The sequence below is a fragment of the Lacerta agilis genome, chromosome 14 (assembly GCF_009819535.1).
Source record: "Lacerta agilis isolate rLacAgi1 chromosome 14, rLacAgi1.pri, whole genome shotgun sequence".
Lineage (NCBI taxonomy): Eukaryota > Metazoa > Chordata > Lepidosauria > Squamata > Lacertidae > Lacerta > Lacerta agilis.
In genome coordinates this window covers 37,838,291-37,854,956 of record NC_046325.1, presented here as the reverse complement: position 1 = coordinate 37,854,956, position 16,666 = coordinate 37,838,291, and the positions used below count along the sequence as shown (strand labels likewise).

The 16,666-nt window shown below is 45.4% G+C and overlaps 1 protein-coding gene across 2 annotated transcripts in view; it reads left to right on the top strand.

The window, feature by feature from the left end:
* Positions 1-3,929: 3,929 nt before the first annotated feature.
* MAP3K14 (mitogen-activated protein kinase kinase kinase 14) overlaps positions 3,930-16,666 on the top strand; it is a 36,088-nt gene continuing 23,351 nt past the window's right edge. The window contains exons 1-3 of one of the 2 annotated variants that reach the window (XM_033170036.1): positions 3,930-4,014; positions 14,354-14,632; positions 15,606-15,675. In XM_033170036.1, the coding sequence (XP_033025927.1) occupies positions 14,374-14,632; positions 15,606-15,675 (329 nt within the window). In that variant the 5' untranslated portion in view covers positions 3,930-4,014; positions 14,354-14,373. Of the gene's footprint in view, positions 4,015-14,353; positions 14,633-15,605; positions 15,676-16,666 lie in introns of those variants that run through there. The other variant, XM_033170037.1, reaches the window with a different exon arrangement.

Sequence of the window (16,666 nt, the reverse complement as noted above, 5' to 3'; positions counted from 1 at the left end):
TAACATCTGTGACAAACTTTAACAATTATTTAAATTTAATTTCAAAAAGAGATCGGAAGCCTTCCTTCTAGGCATATTGCCGATACAAATAAGAAAAAACATAAGACCATTGTTCATGTAAGTGACAATGGCAGCCAGAATATTAGTGGCAAGAATTTGGAAGAACGAAACAATACCTACAAGAGCAGAGTGGCCAAGCCCTAATGATAGAATACCTCCAGCTGGCAAAGATGACAGGGAAAGTAAGAAGTTATCCAAAACAGAGAGTCTATAAGGAATGGAGAATATTTAAAGAATATTTTAAAAATTATTTTATGAACAAGAATCTCTTGGCAAAATTAGAGTAATTCTTGTAAAATAAAAAGTGTAAATGACATTTTGTGTGGACGTATGAAGGTAACCTAGCGTAATACAAGACTGTGCGTTACAAAGGAAAGAATAGATTTATTAATTTATTTATAGAAACCTTTTTTTGTTCTTTTTGTGAGTTTGTATTTGGAAGAATTTAAGTGCTAATATGTTATTGGATTTATGTAGAAGAAATGTATAATGCTTTATATCTCTTTGTCCCCTTTCTTTCTCCTTTTTTCTGTTTTTGTACTAAACTTTGTTGTGTATTTACGTTTTTAATCTAAACCATTATTATTTTTTAAATAAAACAAAAAATAAAACCATAGTCTGCGTACACAGCGTACTTTTAGGGCTCATGCACATTTCCATTGTGCTCATGTGCCTAGGAAGCACAGGCGACAGGTGTGGTTTTCAGAAGCCAGCCCAGAGGTTCCTTGCCTGGCGCACAGTTCTCAGGGGAATCCCTTCTTGTCCTCCAATATGTGGGAAAACCTGTGTGGCAATCTTAGCAACTGAGCACGAGCAAAACCCATCTCCCCAAGTAACGTTCCCCTTGAAGTCAAGGCACAATCCTGTGACACTCAACACCCTCCTGGTTTTCCATTTCCAATGCACAGGGTCTCTCCCCAGCTAAAGAAACTGGCATCTGAGCTCCTCTTACCTTCACAGTTCCTGCTCATTATCACTTATGGGCAGCACTTGCCTTGGCAAATGTATCACCATCACTGACAGGCATCCCTCTCTCAGGGCAATATGGTGCCTGCTTGCAAACCTGCCCATTGTGACATCAGCTGGGAAACAGGTGCCAGGCTGCTGGGTTGCCCGGCAGCTGTATTAATAATAAATAATAAAGGGGGTTGTCAAAGTGTAGTGGGATGAGACCATAGTGCATCTTAGGGGCCCCCTCCATCCTTTACCCGCCCAGAATGGCTGGGGTAAATAATAATAAATATTATTATTATTATTATTATTATTATTATTATTATTGATATTGTAACAGCCAGTGGGGATTCTCCTGTTCTGTCCCTCCCCTTTTTGTCACCATTTTTGGCATGTGCGTAAAGTGTGGGAGCACACTGCTGAGGGCTGAGCTGACATACTTCACAAGGCAGCCCCAGGCTTTCCCGAAATTAGAGTGTATCTCATATCTGTCAAGTCTCCCTTTTTTTGCGGAAAACTCCCTTATTCCAAGCCGTTTCCCGCTGCTATCCCTGATTTTTTATATCCCTTAAATTTCCCTTATTTCAAAGGGAATATTCCTCTCCCCAGGAACGTCTCTACCCTGTGGCGCCAGTGGGTCAGATGATTTGTCAATCCCAGCAGGTATATAAGAGGGTCACATGACTTGTTAATCCCAGCAGGTATATAAGAGAGTCACATGACTTGTCAATCCCAGCAAGTATATAAGAGGCCTTCGGCCTGCCCAGCCCCAGCCCATCTCTTTCTATTCCCGTATGTTGTCGCCCATGGAGCGCAACTATGCTCAAATTGACAAAGAGGCATGTGCCACTCCCTCTGATGCAGATCTGATATATATACTGTATATTGGGGGTGGGTTGCACATGTGCCCATCAAGCTGTGTGGGGGAATTATCCTTCCGTGTGTGGTGCTGTCAGGAGGGGGTCGTGCAAATGCTGTGCGTTGTGCAGAATGGAAATATTTAGGTGCGATGTTCTATCCATGGATGCAGCTTGCAGAGGGGAAATTCGAGAGGGCGAGGGAGCATGGGTCCGCTTTGGGGAGCGGAGCGCATTTCTTGCGCACGGGTGCCTCCCTGCAGAAGGGATTTGTGCTGCGGAGCTGTTGTGGAAAATGCCTATGTGGTTGTGTAGACGGGTGTGCAAAGGAGGGGTGCAGAAGCTAAAGGTATCTGTCTATATGGCCTTTGCAAAGGCCAGGTTGTGCAGTCAGCTGGGGCCTGTAAAAAGCCAGGCCGGGAGCCACCTTAAGTTGAGGCTGCATAGGCCTTGTGGTGCATGTGATTCAGATTCTATTCAGTTGAACCTCTGGTTACAAAGTTGACATTTTTTTTAGCAATGCCCCCCTAGTGAGCCTTCTTTTGTTCACTTTTTATTTCGAGGCAGTGCACACCTATGTTTGTGGAACTGCAAACCTTTCCAGCCATGTGTTACCCCAGTCAAATCCCACATATGAATGTGGGTAAAGATGATGGTATGTAGCCTGGTGTAAATTAATTTGTAGCCTGGGGGGATTACCACGGTGTGGACTGTCCCTGAGAACCGTAGACTGTCCCCGGGACATGTGAGGGTGCTGATCCCTTATTTTCAAATCCGAAACTTGACAGCTATGCTCAAGCCCTTTGTGTAAAACCGAGGAAGGTTAGTTACTGAAGCTGGGGAGGATTTTTTTCGGGGGGGGGGTATTTTAAGAAGATAAACATGAGGGGGGGGGTAGGGAAGAGATGCAGGTAGATAACGGGCTTCAACTTAAAGCTGCCGGCTCCCCCTGAATGTGCCTCGGAGAGAAAGAGAGAGAAAGCAGGAAGATCTGGGCTGCAGGTTAATGAAAGGACAGCCACCCGGGGCTCACCTAAACGCTCCTGGAAGTCACCCCAGGGTGCCACGGTGTAGCAGGGTAACGAAGGTGATTGTATTAGAATTATGAAGGGAACGTTAAGGAGGGGGGGGGCAGTTGGAATGCTGGAGGTGAGTGAAGATTGGATGAGGCTTTGAATGTTGCAGGTGAGGCAGTTGAGAGTTGTGGGTTCGGGAAGGTACGGTAGTTGGTGGTCTGATCCAAAGCAGGGCTGGGCAACTAAGCTATTCAGCTTAGGATCAGTAGTACAGTCGACATCGTCGCAATAAAGCAGCGTATAAGAGAAAGTCATCATACGGTCCTTGCTTGTCATTTTTAACAGATTCACTGTTTTACATCACATAGTAATTTGTGTGTATATGCTGGGAAAGACTAACATCCTGCCACTCCCATTCTGAATTCGAGTCACACCCGGAGGGAAAACAATTTATTGAAAAAGATCCAGCCGGATATAACGCCCTCAAGCCATTATTATTTTATTGGGTTGTTTTTTTCTGGGGGGGACGCATACCCCTAAACATTTTGTGAATATTTGCACTTTTGTCCATTTACTGTATTTATTTTTCCCGCTTTGAACTATAAAATGGTGATTTTCTTGAGTCAAAATGAGAGCACCCCTAAACATTTTTTTAAAAGAAAAACAGCACTTCTTCTTACTACAAAGTAGTTATAGGAAACCACGGGCAGCTCCCAGGAACCAATCAGAAAGAGACAGGAAGAAAAGAGGAAGCGGTATTGGAGAGCCTTGAAAGGGGCGGGAGGAGGAACACGCCCGCGCGGATGACGTCAACGCCGGCCTTGTTCGCCTTCCGGGCGTGGCTTATCCCTGAAGCCATTTTGTCCCACACCCCTTCCCCTGAGAGCGGGGAGGTGGACGGGGGAAGGCGCGAGGCAGCGTGGGAGAAAGCGGGCGGGGAGGGGCGTGGCTGCGAGGAAATAGCGGCGTCTGATTGGGCGGAGGCGCGATTGCGGGGCGGGGCCGGCTCTGCCCTGCCGCCCTGAGGCGTCCGCTTTTAAGCTTCCTGGCAGTCCGTGCCTGAGCAGGGAAGGAGGCCGGAAGTGTCTGCCGTGGTTCTTTTCTCTTCTACCCCCCCAACCCCGCGACAGGTGGGTTTCTGGTTTGTGCCGCACCCCGCTTTTTAAAGGGGTGTGTTTGGGCTTCCTGAGACTGCTGCTGCTTCTCCGTGTGCGCGAGGGGTTGCTGCTGGAGGGAGCCTTCTCCCCCCCCAAAAAAAAACTTATTTTCTTCTCCCGCTAGTTTGCCCCTCGTCTCTTCAGTCAGCTATTCGGGGCTTAGAGGGGTATGTTCGTGTGTGTATGTGTATATATGTTCTGCGCTCCTCAGCCAAAACTTCCTTCAGGCTTCCTTTTCCTCCATCCTGTGCGAAAACAGCGCCGGTCGGTGGCCGAGGATGATGGGAGTTGTAGTCTCTGAAGGATCGCAGCTCTCTCAAACTATTCAACTCCCCCCCCCCCCGTGCCAGGTGCGGAGTCCTAATTTGCCGCAGCTATTGCTTGCCTAGCTTGGCCGTTTCTGTTGTCCACCTCCTAAGTGTCTCTGGATGAGAATTTAGAATATTTTTAAAGAAATAATAATTTTTTTTAGTTTTCAATTACAATAATCCAATAATAGCCTCATTATAGCAATGCCAAATTAGAATACAATTACAATCGTTCAGATGCCAAATTATATAATTTAGGTGTCTCCCCCACCCGCATGCTAGAATTCATGGTTTGATGAATTACTTTATTTCTGCTTTCCAAAATCTTACTAATTTCTATCTGAAAAAGTATGCATGCACACGAAAGCTCATACCAATAACAAACTTAGCTGGTCTCTAAGGTGCTACTGGAAGGGGAAAATATTTAGTCTTGACTACGGCAGACCAACACGGCTACCTACCTGTAACTATTATTAATTTCAATTATGCTCAAGTCAAAATAGCAATCTGTTACACAACTCCAGTTTTAATGGCTTCCATTTGTATGTACACATTAAATGATTTTTAAACCTGCAGGTGAAGCATTCAAACTATCCTTGTTCTTCCTGTTTGTGGCAATTATTCTGTCCGTGATATTTCTTCCTGTCCTTGTAAAATTTTATGCCTATCTTTTCCTGGTGTTCTCCATAATGCCTTTGGTGGAGCTAATATCCCATTGTTGTTGAGAATTTAGAACCATAGACTATTTATAGAGTTGGAAGTGACCCCGAGGATCGTCTAGTCCCATCCCCTGCAAGGCAGGAGTTTTTTGCCCAGTGTGGAACTCGAACCCATGGCCCTGAGATTTAAGAGTCTCCTGCTCTGCTGACGGAGCTGTCGCCCAAGTTAACAGAATTAAAGTTGGGAGGAAGGTGAAGGAATTAAAAAGCAGGCAGGCTGTTTTCCGCTTTGCCTTAAAGTTTTGCTACTTGCTGCCTCCCCCCCCCCCCCGTGTGCGTGTTTTGTATATAGATAGGTCTCTTCTCCCCCCACAGCACCTTATTGGGCACTGCTCCCCCCCCCATGCCTTTTGCTTTCATGCTCTTGCCTCTTGAGTCCTGCTGAACGCTAGCCTTTGTGGATCTGGAAAAGCTAGCCCTAGGGACTTTGTAAATAAACCACTAGGTATTATCCTTGCAATATGCAGTGACTGGAGTGGGCTTATACAGTGGTACCTCGGGTACTTAATTCATTCTGGAGGTCCGTTCTTAACCTGAAACTGTTCTGAACCTGAAGCACCACTTTAGCTATTGGGGCCTCCCACTGCCGCTGCGCCACGAGACCACGATTTCTGTTCTTATCCTGAAGCAAAGTTCTTAACCTGAAGCGTTATTTCTGGGTTAGCGGAGTCTGTAACCTGAAGCGTATGTAACCTGAGGTACCACTGTACTTGGGTTGACTGGTTTCAAAGCCCCAAAGGATGACTCTGGGTCACTCAGCCTAACCTACCCTACAGGGGTGTATGTGTGCCACTGTGAGAACCTTGGAGGAAGGATGGGATGGAGAAAGGAAAATAACCTTGAATGCACCTTCCAGCACGTAGCAAGTTATGTCTCTCGGTAAGCCTTGATGAGCAGCATGTGAGGAGTTTTATTTCCTGTGCGCTTTGAACCTTTACATGCCCTTTCCCAGGTTACCTGCACACACCTCCTTCGGTTTAACTTACTTACCGTAGCTCAAAGATAACAGCATAGCCCATATGCCTTCGTCTAGCAGCTCTTTTCATCCAGGACTAACAGGCTTCTTGACTACAGAAGCTTTCAAACAGCAAGCTAGTAGGCTGCCAGGCTCTACACCAGAAATGTGAGGTCTGATAGTTACAAAGATTTTACCTTGGCTTTCAGTTTCTTTTAGAAATGTCTAATATAGATTAAATCAGAATTTAAAATAAATGCATTCAAGAAAATTAGGCAAAGTGTAGCAGTTAACACAGCCGCAAAAACGGGAGGCAGGCATTGTCAATTGGGCCAAAGACCTATCAAAAGAAAAAAAGGTAAGTTTGAGGAGGAGTGTCATTGGAGAGATACATGCATCTCTCTCCCCCTTGGGTTTACATTTCTGTTTGCCATTCTTGCTACAGTAGTTTTTGCCCAAAGGCAGCGATGGCAAGGGGAGCCCCAACATTCCCCTCTAGCTTGGAACATTGGGTGGGTGGGTAGAGAAATCACCCCCTTCAATTGCACTGCCCTTCAGAGAGCTCAGCATAGTGATAGAAAAGATGTTTGCTTTACTTTGTCTGCAACCTAGAGAGGAAAGATGGGACTGGCTGCTTTGTGTTGTGGATTACTGAGTTGTTTTTGTTTCTATTTTTATTATGTATTTTGTCAAAACAAAATAAAATAAATTCCTTTCAGTAGCACCTTAGAGACCAACTAAGTTTGTTCTTGGTATGAGCTTTCGTGTGCTTTGTGTTGTGGATTATTGAGAACAAACTTAGTTGGTCTCTAAGGTGCTACTGGAAGGAATTTTTTATTTTATTTTGTTTTGACCACGGCAGACCAACACGGCTACCTACCTGTAACTGGAACTATGTATTTTGTGTTCTTCATATTGTAATTTTATGTTGTGAACTGCCCTGAGATCTACAGGTACAGGGTGGTATACTGCTACTATTACTACTAATAATACAGTGGTACGTTTACGAACTTAATCCATTCTGGAAGTCCGTTCTTAAACTGAAACCATTCTTAAACCAAGGCACACTTTCCCTAATGAGGCCTGCCACCGCTGGTGCCCTTCCACCATTCGGATTCTGTTCTTAGACCGAGGTAAAGTTCTCAAACCGGGACACTACTTACGGTTTTGCAGAGTTCGTAAACCGAATCATTCTTAAATAGGACTGTTCTTAAACTGAGGTACTACTGTAATCCCTTCCCCCAGTACCTAAGGTTTAGAGCTGCAGAAGGGGAATTGTCCTTGACTCCCCATGGAGGTGCAGTGTGAGGTCAGGGCTGCAATTCTGTACACAGGTACCTAGGTGTGTAAGCCCCATAGAACATAATGCGGCTTTTCGGTAAGCAGGCATAGAAAATTGTCCCCATGGCGAGGGATGGATGCTAACGATAACAGGTCTTGCCTTTGCTACCAAGGCCAGCAAAAAATGTACAGACCTTTGAGTTTCATAACCTTGCTATAGCATAAGGACAGTAGTGCATTTTTGTTCAATGTGGAGCATTCTATCAAACAAAGTTAATGCTGAAGTGGTAATATGGTCTGGATAGTGTCTGGTCGAGTTTCAGAGACCACAGAAGGGCTTGGTAGGGTTTCTGTGGTTTGTGGTCGGAGGCAGTTACGTTTCTGAATGGCAGTTTCTGGAAACCTCAAGCGGGGAGAGTGCTCCTGTGCTTGGGTCCTGCATATGGGTTTTCATGGGCATCTGGTTGGCTGTTGTGAGAACAGGATGCTGGACTGGATGGGCCATGAGCCTGATCCAGAAGGCTCCTCATATGCTCTTGTGGTTGAAGCTTCAGTGGCTTGTTATACTTTGTTTTTCTTCCTGTGGGTGTGATGTCCAGTCAATCTGAGTCGTAACAGGTCGATATTCTCTTGGCTTCCAGTTTCATGCATTTCCCCCTACAAATCTGTGGCAACGTGCTGTGCAATGAAAAGACATGCCAATCCTTATTTGCATTTTAAAAACAAAACTGTAAATGTAATAGTCTTTAAAATATTATTAATAGCAGTTTAAGATTACCTGTGTATATTAAAATCCAGCATATACTGTGTCTGCTTGGTGCTTCTCCTTAACATTATAGGATATATTTTGAGAAACTTGTAATATGGTTTAGTCTTGTAAATAATTATACATAAGTTACCAGCTGACACACATCTTCTTCAGTCTGAAGATGAAAACAAACTAATTCTCTTTCAGTTTACAAACTCTTCCCCACTTGGTCACTTGGAGACAATTCCTACTCACCCCAGGTGATCAGTTGTTTACAAACCTAGGGTTAAAACAGCAAACAATCTTGTGGCACCTTAAGGACTCTGATTACGGCATAAGGTTTCATGGGCTCAAGTCCACTGTGTATTAAGGTTGTGTATTAAAGATGAAATTGTAGTTTTTTGGAACACCCTGTGACTGGCTTAAAGCAGTCCTCAGTACCGTACTTAAATTGCTGATCCTTGAGATGCAGTTTTGCCAAGATAGACACAAGGTACAAATTGCTTGTTTGTATTACTCTGGATTGAAACCTTTTCTCTTAAGGGGGCGGGGATACAACACACAAGTTTCAAATACCTCATTGCTGATGAATGGACAGCTGCTGTAGTTACTTGCCAGATGTTTCCTGCCTGCTTCTGCCTGAGATGTGTAAAATTAAAAATGCAACACAGGCTGGAAAGCACATACAGCATTCCAGAATTGGTGGTTTGCAAATTCAGCTTCCATGTCTTGATTAATAATGCAGCAATGGGATGCTAGCAGCTCATGGTCCTTGTAGACTCAGGGCCAAACTATACAATGTGTTAAATGTGTGGTTTGGTTTTCTCCTGCAATCAAAATAGGTGCCATGATGAGGAACATCTCTGGGAGGGGGCAGCTTTCATTGAGTGTGTTGTGTGATGAGAAAAGGCTAACCCACCACTTTCCCACATACCATGGTTGCTGTTATTTAAGTAAAAATTAAACGGAGCAACCCCTTTCTTAACAGGGCAACCTTTAACCCAGTTAGGATTAATAGATCAATTTGCTGGTTTTGGTTTATATGTTTTATCATCTTTCCAGTTTTAAGTTTGTTCTTTACAATTGCACATCAGTTGACCTGGAAAAGGAACCTCCTCTCAAAAAAAACACCATGATTTTAGTGTACGTTTCTCCTAACACACACACACTTCTGCAAGCAGTTTCCTTGATATAATGCATTTTAATGACATGCATGCTTGCAATGCACACTTTCCCCTAATACACATACTCTTGTAAAAAAAATATTGGGGGGTTAGTTTGAGAACTGCAAGTTCAAAGAAGTGCAGATGCTGAAGGATGGCTGTGCTTTGATTTGGATACAGGCAACTCCCTATTTGTGAGGGGGCAGCATTCTGGGCATTCACATGATTTGGTGGAGCATGCACAAGGCACCCCCCCCCCCCGTTTTGCCCTCTTCCAGGTCCAAAACAACCCGTGCATCAGTTGAACGCAAGCAAAATGGTCGCCACCTGTATTGTTTCAGGAAGTGTGGATGTGATAGTCTAACATTTTAAATGGAAACCCCCATCTCTGATTCTGGATGCGTTTATCCAGATCACTTTTGTCCGCATTTCTGCCCATCCTTGCCTCTATCTGGACTATGGCATCAGGCAGATTATCCACACCATGGACCGACAGGTTGCCCACCTCTGCAACAGTCTGTCTGTTAGCACTTCTAAAATGCCACAAGTGTTTTATTTCTTCTGACACAGGAATGTGTAGCTCAGGCACTGTAGGATTCCTTGTTTGGATAGGCAGGGGTTACCTTGGGACAAGGAACAATGACTTTCGATTTTGGGTAAAAAGCATCTCGCAGAGAGGAAGCAGCCTTTCTTCCCTTCTGTAGATAAGGTCACCCCCGAAACAGCGCCCTATTGTTTGTTGTATCTTCCTGAATAGGTTCAGGAAGAGCAGCTAAATATTATTTTAACAAGGAGGGCCATTGCTTCCTGTTCTCTTTCAGGTAGATGAGGCCTTACTAAAATGAAGTGGTGATTTGTGAGAACCTCACCGCTTCCCTCTGCAACAATACGGCAATCAGGTGACTTGGTTTCACCTTTGAGGCCTAACTTCCCCCTTCTCAAAATGCAGAAGGGAATCCTTGCACGATGTGCACTTGGAAACACTTGAGGGAAGCTTCAGTGGGAAAAAAGGCCGAGCTGACTTCCCGTTCATACCTGGTAGCTTTGCAGCTAGAACACGGGAAGAGACCCTGCCCAGAGTGCATTACCAGTGTTGGGAAATGGGCAGTGGGCGTTCATTACAGGAACAGTGATGGCAGCAGAAGCAGGCCCTCAGGTAGAGGCTGTCACTTGGTGCAAAACCAAGAGGCAGCCTTGGGAGGTAGAAGCCAGAACGATCAAGGTGAGCTGTGACCTTGAAGCAGTAAGTTCAGCAGGGCCACAGGTGGAAAGGTGCCTAGGTGTCTGGCCCCATCCCAGGGTGAAGACTTCTTTTTCTGGCAAGCATTTGATATTTCCCCCAGTGTGGGGAGCATTTTGTCCCATCATTTGAATCTGAATTTGTTTTCATCTGCAGATTTTTTTTTAAATTACCGGTAAAATGATTTTTACTGCTGCTCTTATTTTTAATTTCATTTATATTGTGAACTTCCTTGGGCATTTTTTTGAAGTTAAAAGGCAGCTTTAAAATGGTCTACTAAACAATAATCGTAAGGAGACTGTGGAAAGGTAAGCGTTGCTGGTCAGGTAAAGGCAAGGGCGGGATTGTGGCCGGAGTTTGACTCTGCTTCTCATTTTCTCTGTGGCTTTTGATCCCATAGAGACCATCATGGTATCCAGGACCATTTTTGTAAATTTCAAAATCTGAAAATTAAATAAATTTTTATAGAGACTAAAAAACAACAACACCCCACATACAACAACAACAACAACAACAACAACAACAACAACAACAAAAATCTATATGCTGCCAGGCTAAGTTCAAGGTGCTTGTATTAATTTGCAATGCCCTTAACAATTTGGGTTCAGGATACTGCAAGGACTGCCCAATCTCTTATATGCCTGCCCGATCACTGATGTTTTTGGGGGTTGTCCCCCATGGCTTGGATGCAGGGCTTGTATCCACCAGGAGCTGTGAGTTTAGTATTGAGGGCACAATTTTATGGAACTCTCCTCCAGTTGAAGTCAGACAGTCCCCCTCCCTACCAAACAAACATCCAGCAGGCATTTTAATGGAGATTTTATAGTTTTAACAACATCTCTCTTTTTTTGCATTGCGTCTTTATAAACCACTTATTCACCATGGGAGTTAAGGGATATATAAACTGTTTAAATAAGAATAAACAATACGGGACTAAACCGCTCCACCAGTAACAGCTTTGTAGCCAAAATAGGGCCACTGAAAAAAAAACAGAGGTATCTTACTTGTTTGAGGGAACCCCAAGGTTTGCAGAAGTGCATTTTTTAAAAAATGCCTAAAGAGGACAGACTTCCTAAAAAACAGAAAAAAGGCTGTACTGTGTGTGTGGTCAGGAGGAAGGAGCACTGAGAAAGTGTGTGTACAGCCCTTCATTTAGCCTCTGCCACACCCTTCCCAGCCAGCCGACACCACCTCTGCTTGTCTGGAAACCTGTCTGTGCCGGGAAGTGGTGGGAGATGGGGTGCCCAGCCTGGACAAGGCTTGCAAGCCGGAGACAGGACACCGTCTATCGCAAGACCCACTCTGGCTGGGTGCAGTGTCCGGAGGTTCCCCCATTCTGCTTCTGGCTCATCAGAGGCACAGGGAAGTGCCCTTTGCTAGCGTGAAGCCCAAAGGGGAGAGGCTGGGAAACTGGCTGGCACCCTGCCACGAAAGAGCCTTGCGAAACAGGAAAAGGATTCTCTGCTGTCAAGAGGCCGGGTGCCGGATCGGTTTGATACAGCTGCGGTTGTGGCTAAGAGAGGAGTGTGCCCCGCAGTTCCTTTCCCTGCCACGGAGAGTCTGCTCGCTTAGTCCAAAGCTCAGAGCCGTATGCCACTGAAAGCTACCAAATATGGAATATAAAAAAAACCTTAAATGTTAAGAAAAGAAAGCCAGTCGCTAGTCTTAAAAAGGGAAGAAAGTTTCTCTAGGACTCTGATGGCGGTGTTTCTTTTATCTCTGCACTGAAACACTTCACGCAAGACATAGCTCACAATTGTTGTGTTGTTCAGTCGTTAAGTCATGTCCGACTCTTCGTGACCCCATGGACCAGAGCACGCCAGGCACGCCTATCCTTCACTGCCTCCAGCAGTTTGGCCAAACTCATGTTAGTAGCTTCGAGAACACTGTCCAACCATCTCGTCCTCTGTCGTCCCCTTCTCCTTGTGCCCTCCATCTTTCCCAACATCAGGGTCTTTTCCAGGGAGTCTTCTCTTCTCATGAGGTGGCCAAAGTACTGGAGCCTCAACCTCAGGATCTGTCCTTCTAGTGAGCACTCAGGGCTGATTTCTTTGAGAATGGATAGGTTTGATCTTCTTGCAGTCCATGGGACTCTCAAGAGTCTCCTCCAGCACCATAATTCAAAAGCATCAATTCTTCGGCGATCAGCCTTCTCACAATGCCCACCAGTATTTGCTCACAATGCCCACCAGTATTTGCTGACAAGCCTCATTTCCCCCCTCGTTTGTGGGGAAGGTGACCCATCACTGATGCCCAGTCACAGCTGCATTAAAACCCTTGCTTTATTCCTCCAATATATTCTCATGTTTGCACTGGGTGTGTGTGTGTGTCTGGAGGGGTCTGAAAGGAACCAGACATTTGGCGGACTGTATGAGCTTTCCAATTTAGTCCCTAGGTCTAAATTGGTTCAAACATTGAATGTTGAAGGGCAGAAAGGGGGCGGGGGGAGAGATGGAAGGTCAGCTTGAGAGGAGGAATGCGCCATGAGATTTTAAAAAGCTCCTCCACACATGGTATAGTATAGGAGAACTGTCCCCACTTCCCTGAATGCCTTTCCCGGTTTCTTATTCCCCAGAGTCTTCCGCTACCCACCCGCCCACGCTAAATAGCAATAAAATGCTCTCAGTCAGGACTGGCAACCAGCCCAGATCTGAACCTTCTAATGTGATGTAACACAGCAAGGAAAATGGAGGTGGGGGAAGGAAGGGGGGAATGTGTCTGTCTATCCTTCCCTCTTACCACCCAGAACAGGAAGGAAGGAAGGAACAGCCCCTTGTCTCCTCAAACTCCAGATGTTTTTGGCCTACAACTCCCATGATGCCTAGCTAAGCAGGACCAGTGGTCGGGGATGATGGGAATTGTAGTCTCAAAAACTTCTGGAGGGCCGAGTTTGAGGAAGCCTGCAATAGAACCTCAGACATTAAAAACTTCCCTGCAAATGCTAGGAACTTACTTGCTTAAAACCAAAACTGGGAAACTGAGGGTTATGGTACATGCTGGGGCAGCAAAGAAAGCTTTCAGGGGCAGTATGGTGCCCGTGGGCACGGGATTGGCAATTCCTGTTGAACAGGATACTTTTGGCAGTGGATACAAGGCGGTTGTTCCTTCCTTCCTTCCTGTTCTGGGTGGTGAGAGGGAAGGATAGAAGTTGTAGGCCAAAAACATCTGGAGGGCCGAGTTTGAGGAAGCCTGTTCTATTGTGTGTTTAATACTTTGTTGGGAGCCTTCCAGAGTGGCTGGGGCAACCCAGTCAGATGTGTGGCTTATAATGAATAAAATAAATGAATAAAATGAATAAATGAATAAAATAAAATAGTAGTAGTGGTATCTGAGATACGAGGCAAAACATACAGGCACGATCCTTCTCAGTTTGTTTGTTTTTTTGGTGAGAAATTAGCCCGTTCCACCCTTTCTGTGTTTTACTTCCCCTGGATCCCCCCGGATCCCCCCCCCCAATTTCTTGCAGGCACCCATCTATGTGAGAGATGCACTTGGGAGAGATATGTATTTATAGCTGGTGTGTGTTTGGGGGGGGGAGGGGGCAAGATAGGAATGTGTGGCCTGTGTGCATGTGTGGTTTGCCTGACAGGGACATGTGAATTATGAGCAAGTGGGAGAGATGGGTCTGTAGCCCGCATGTGTGTCATGGGGCCACCTTGCGCATTTCCCCCGCTAGTGAATGCTCCCTGTTATCAGACATCGTCAGTGTGTTTGTGAGAGGGAAGGAGAACTCAATAGTGTGTGGTCTGGACCGTGTGTTGAGATTCCTGCATTGCAGGGGGTTGCCCTAGATGACCTTCAAGGTTCCCTTCTTACCCCACAGTACTATGGTTCTATGACGAGAGGGCATCTGTTCTAATGGCTTGTTCTTTTTGTGTGTGTGGAATTTATCTTCCAGCCTTCTAGCAAAAGGAGGAGATGGCCGTAATGGAAATAGCTTGCCAAGACGCTCCAGTCCCTGTTACTGTTGGGCACCCAAAGGAGCTTCCTACGGATAAAGGACTGAAGGAGGTGGTGGCTGAGAAAAAGAGCAGCGTTTGCAAAGTAGAGGATCTAGAGAAAAATGTGTTCCAGGGACCGTGGAAGATTCTGAGCGACGTGATTGCCAAAGGAACTGCCAAGGAAGGCAGTGGGGAAGGGAGCTTAGCCTCCATCTCCATCATTGCCCAGGCAGAATGTAAGTGGGGAGCTGCAACGCTGAGTGGATGGGGGGCTAAAATTGGATTGTGGCTGGGGGTGGAGCTGTAGCTGTAGCTTTCTGCATCAAAGCCCCCTAGCAGACCTGCAACCCCACCAGCCCAGCTAATGGGAAACTTGTTCAGCAGACATGCCTCATGATTGCTGTTGCTTCACTCACCGGCCATTGCAGGAGGACCCCAACCGCTGAGGTATAAGGAGCTGGTGTGTCAGAATAACATTTTATGCAGCAGTAAATAAAAGAAACCAAACATATGTAACCCTTCCGGGGCTCAAGATCTGGGAAATACAAGCGGTTTAGTTAGAATACCCTAGGAAAGGTCAACAGTTAAGAGGCACGAGTGTTAAAACAGGGCTACTTTATGCATGTCCAGGAGCCTTTTTCCCTGCTGAGCTGTTCTCTCCTATGCTGTATTGCAGTGTTTTTCAACCTTTTTTGGGCAAAGGCACACTTGTTTCATGAAAAAAATCATGAGGCACACCACCATTAGAAAATGTTAAAAAATTTAACTCTGTGCCTATATTGACTATATATAAAGTAATTTTTCAATTTTTCCCACGGCACACCAGGCAACATCTCGCGGCACACTAGTGTGCCGCGGAACAGTGGTTGAAAAACACTGCTGTATTGTAAACTGCTCCTGAAACACACTCCAAATTTTGAAGCCGCTTGTGATGCAGTAGCATGTCCCTCCCCCTTCAGACACAAATCCTAAACTCCCATGGACATGGAGACCAAATATGCAATTATTTGGATTCTGGCTTGCATATTTTTTTCCATCCAGAATTGTGATTCCTCCCCACATCTCCCGAAACAGAATACTCACAGTCCCTCTTGGTGATCTCATGGCTCTTTTGGCAGTTAGGTTTTGACATCCTCCAGAAGAGGGTATGACTCTGGCATTTCCTGCCTCACCGTGGCTTGTATTGGCCTTGTTTGCTTTCCCCTGCAGGTGAGATTAGCCAGGAGTTCAGCCCTACGTATTCTGAGAGGCCTTTTCTTGCTGACGCCAAACGATTCAGGTAAGGCCTCCCCTGTAACACACAGTGTGCAGAAAGAGCCACAAATCTCAGTTGCATTGCGGGATGGGAACTTTGATTCTAGAATGCATCTTCTACTCCATCTTAACCCTGTCTCCTGGGAACAGGATTTCCTTTGAATACCCAATATTCGCAATGGAGTTAATTATATATGAGGCCTAGTTCTCCTGTGATGCTGAGCCAAACAATGGCTTGGTGTGTTTTATGCAGGCTTGCATGGAGAACATGACTCCTTTGCTCCTGCCGTCATTTTTGCTGCGCCATGCTGAAATTAGCCATGGCTTGGCTTGGCGTGTCCTTTGAACCTGGCCTTAATCACAAGCTGTAACCAAGGTTTGCTCCCAGACGGCACGCCAAGCCCAAGCTGTGGCTTAGCTGAGCACAGCAGGAGCAGCACAGTAATTGGGGAAGCACACACTAAACTATGGTTTGGAATAGTGTGAGGTATGAACGAGGCCTAAGCAAATGACTTTGAATGCTTTAAGTAATAGAAAGGATGGGAAGCTGCAGAGTAGGGTACATCCAAGTTATTGCGTATTATTTTGTACCTGAGTTCTGATAAAAGCACAAAGTACATGGGGTTGAGCTGAACAGTCATCCATTGGTGGGTTTGTGTATATATAAGAAATAATCACCACCACAGCCAACCACAAATGAACAATCGGACCCTACGCCAATCGCAACCTCTCACGGCCAAAGAAACACAAGCAAACAACAGAGAACCAACACAAGCGATGCTGATACCAAATCCTACATATATTAAGGAAAATAGAAACATCATCTCCCCACCCCCCCTCCCACCCATCCCACCCACTTCCTCCCCCCCTAATGTCTCAACAGCTAAAATTGATCTGTAAAAATGTTTTGTGGAAAAATACGAGAGACATTACACACACTTTGTAAACCAAGAAAATCTTTAATAAAAAAAGAAAGAAAGAAAGAATTGCTTATTGGGACAAAGAGTAAAACGTCT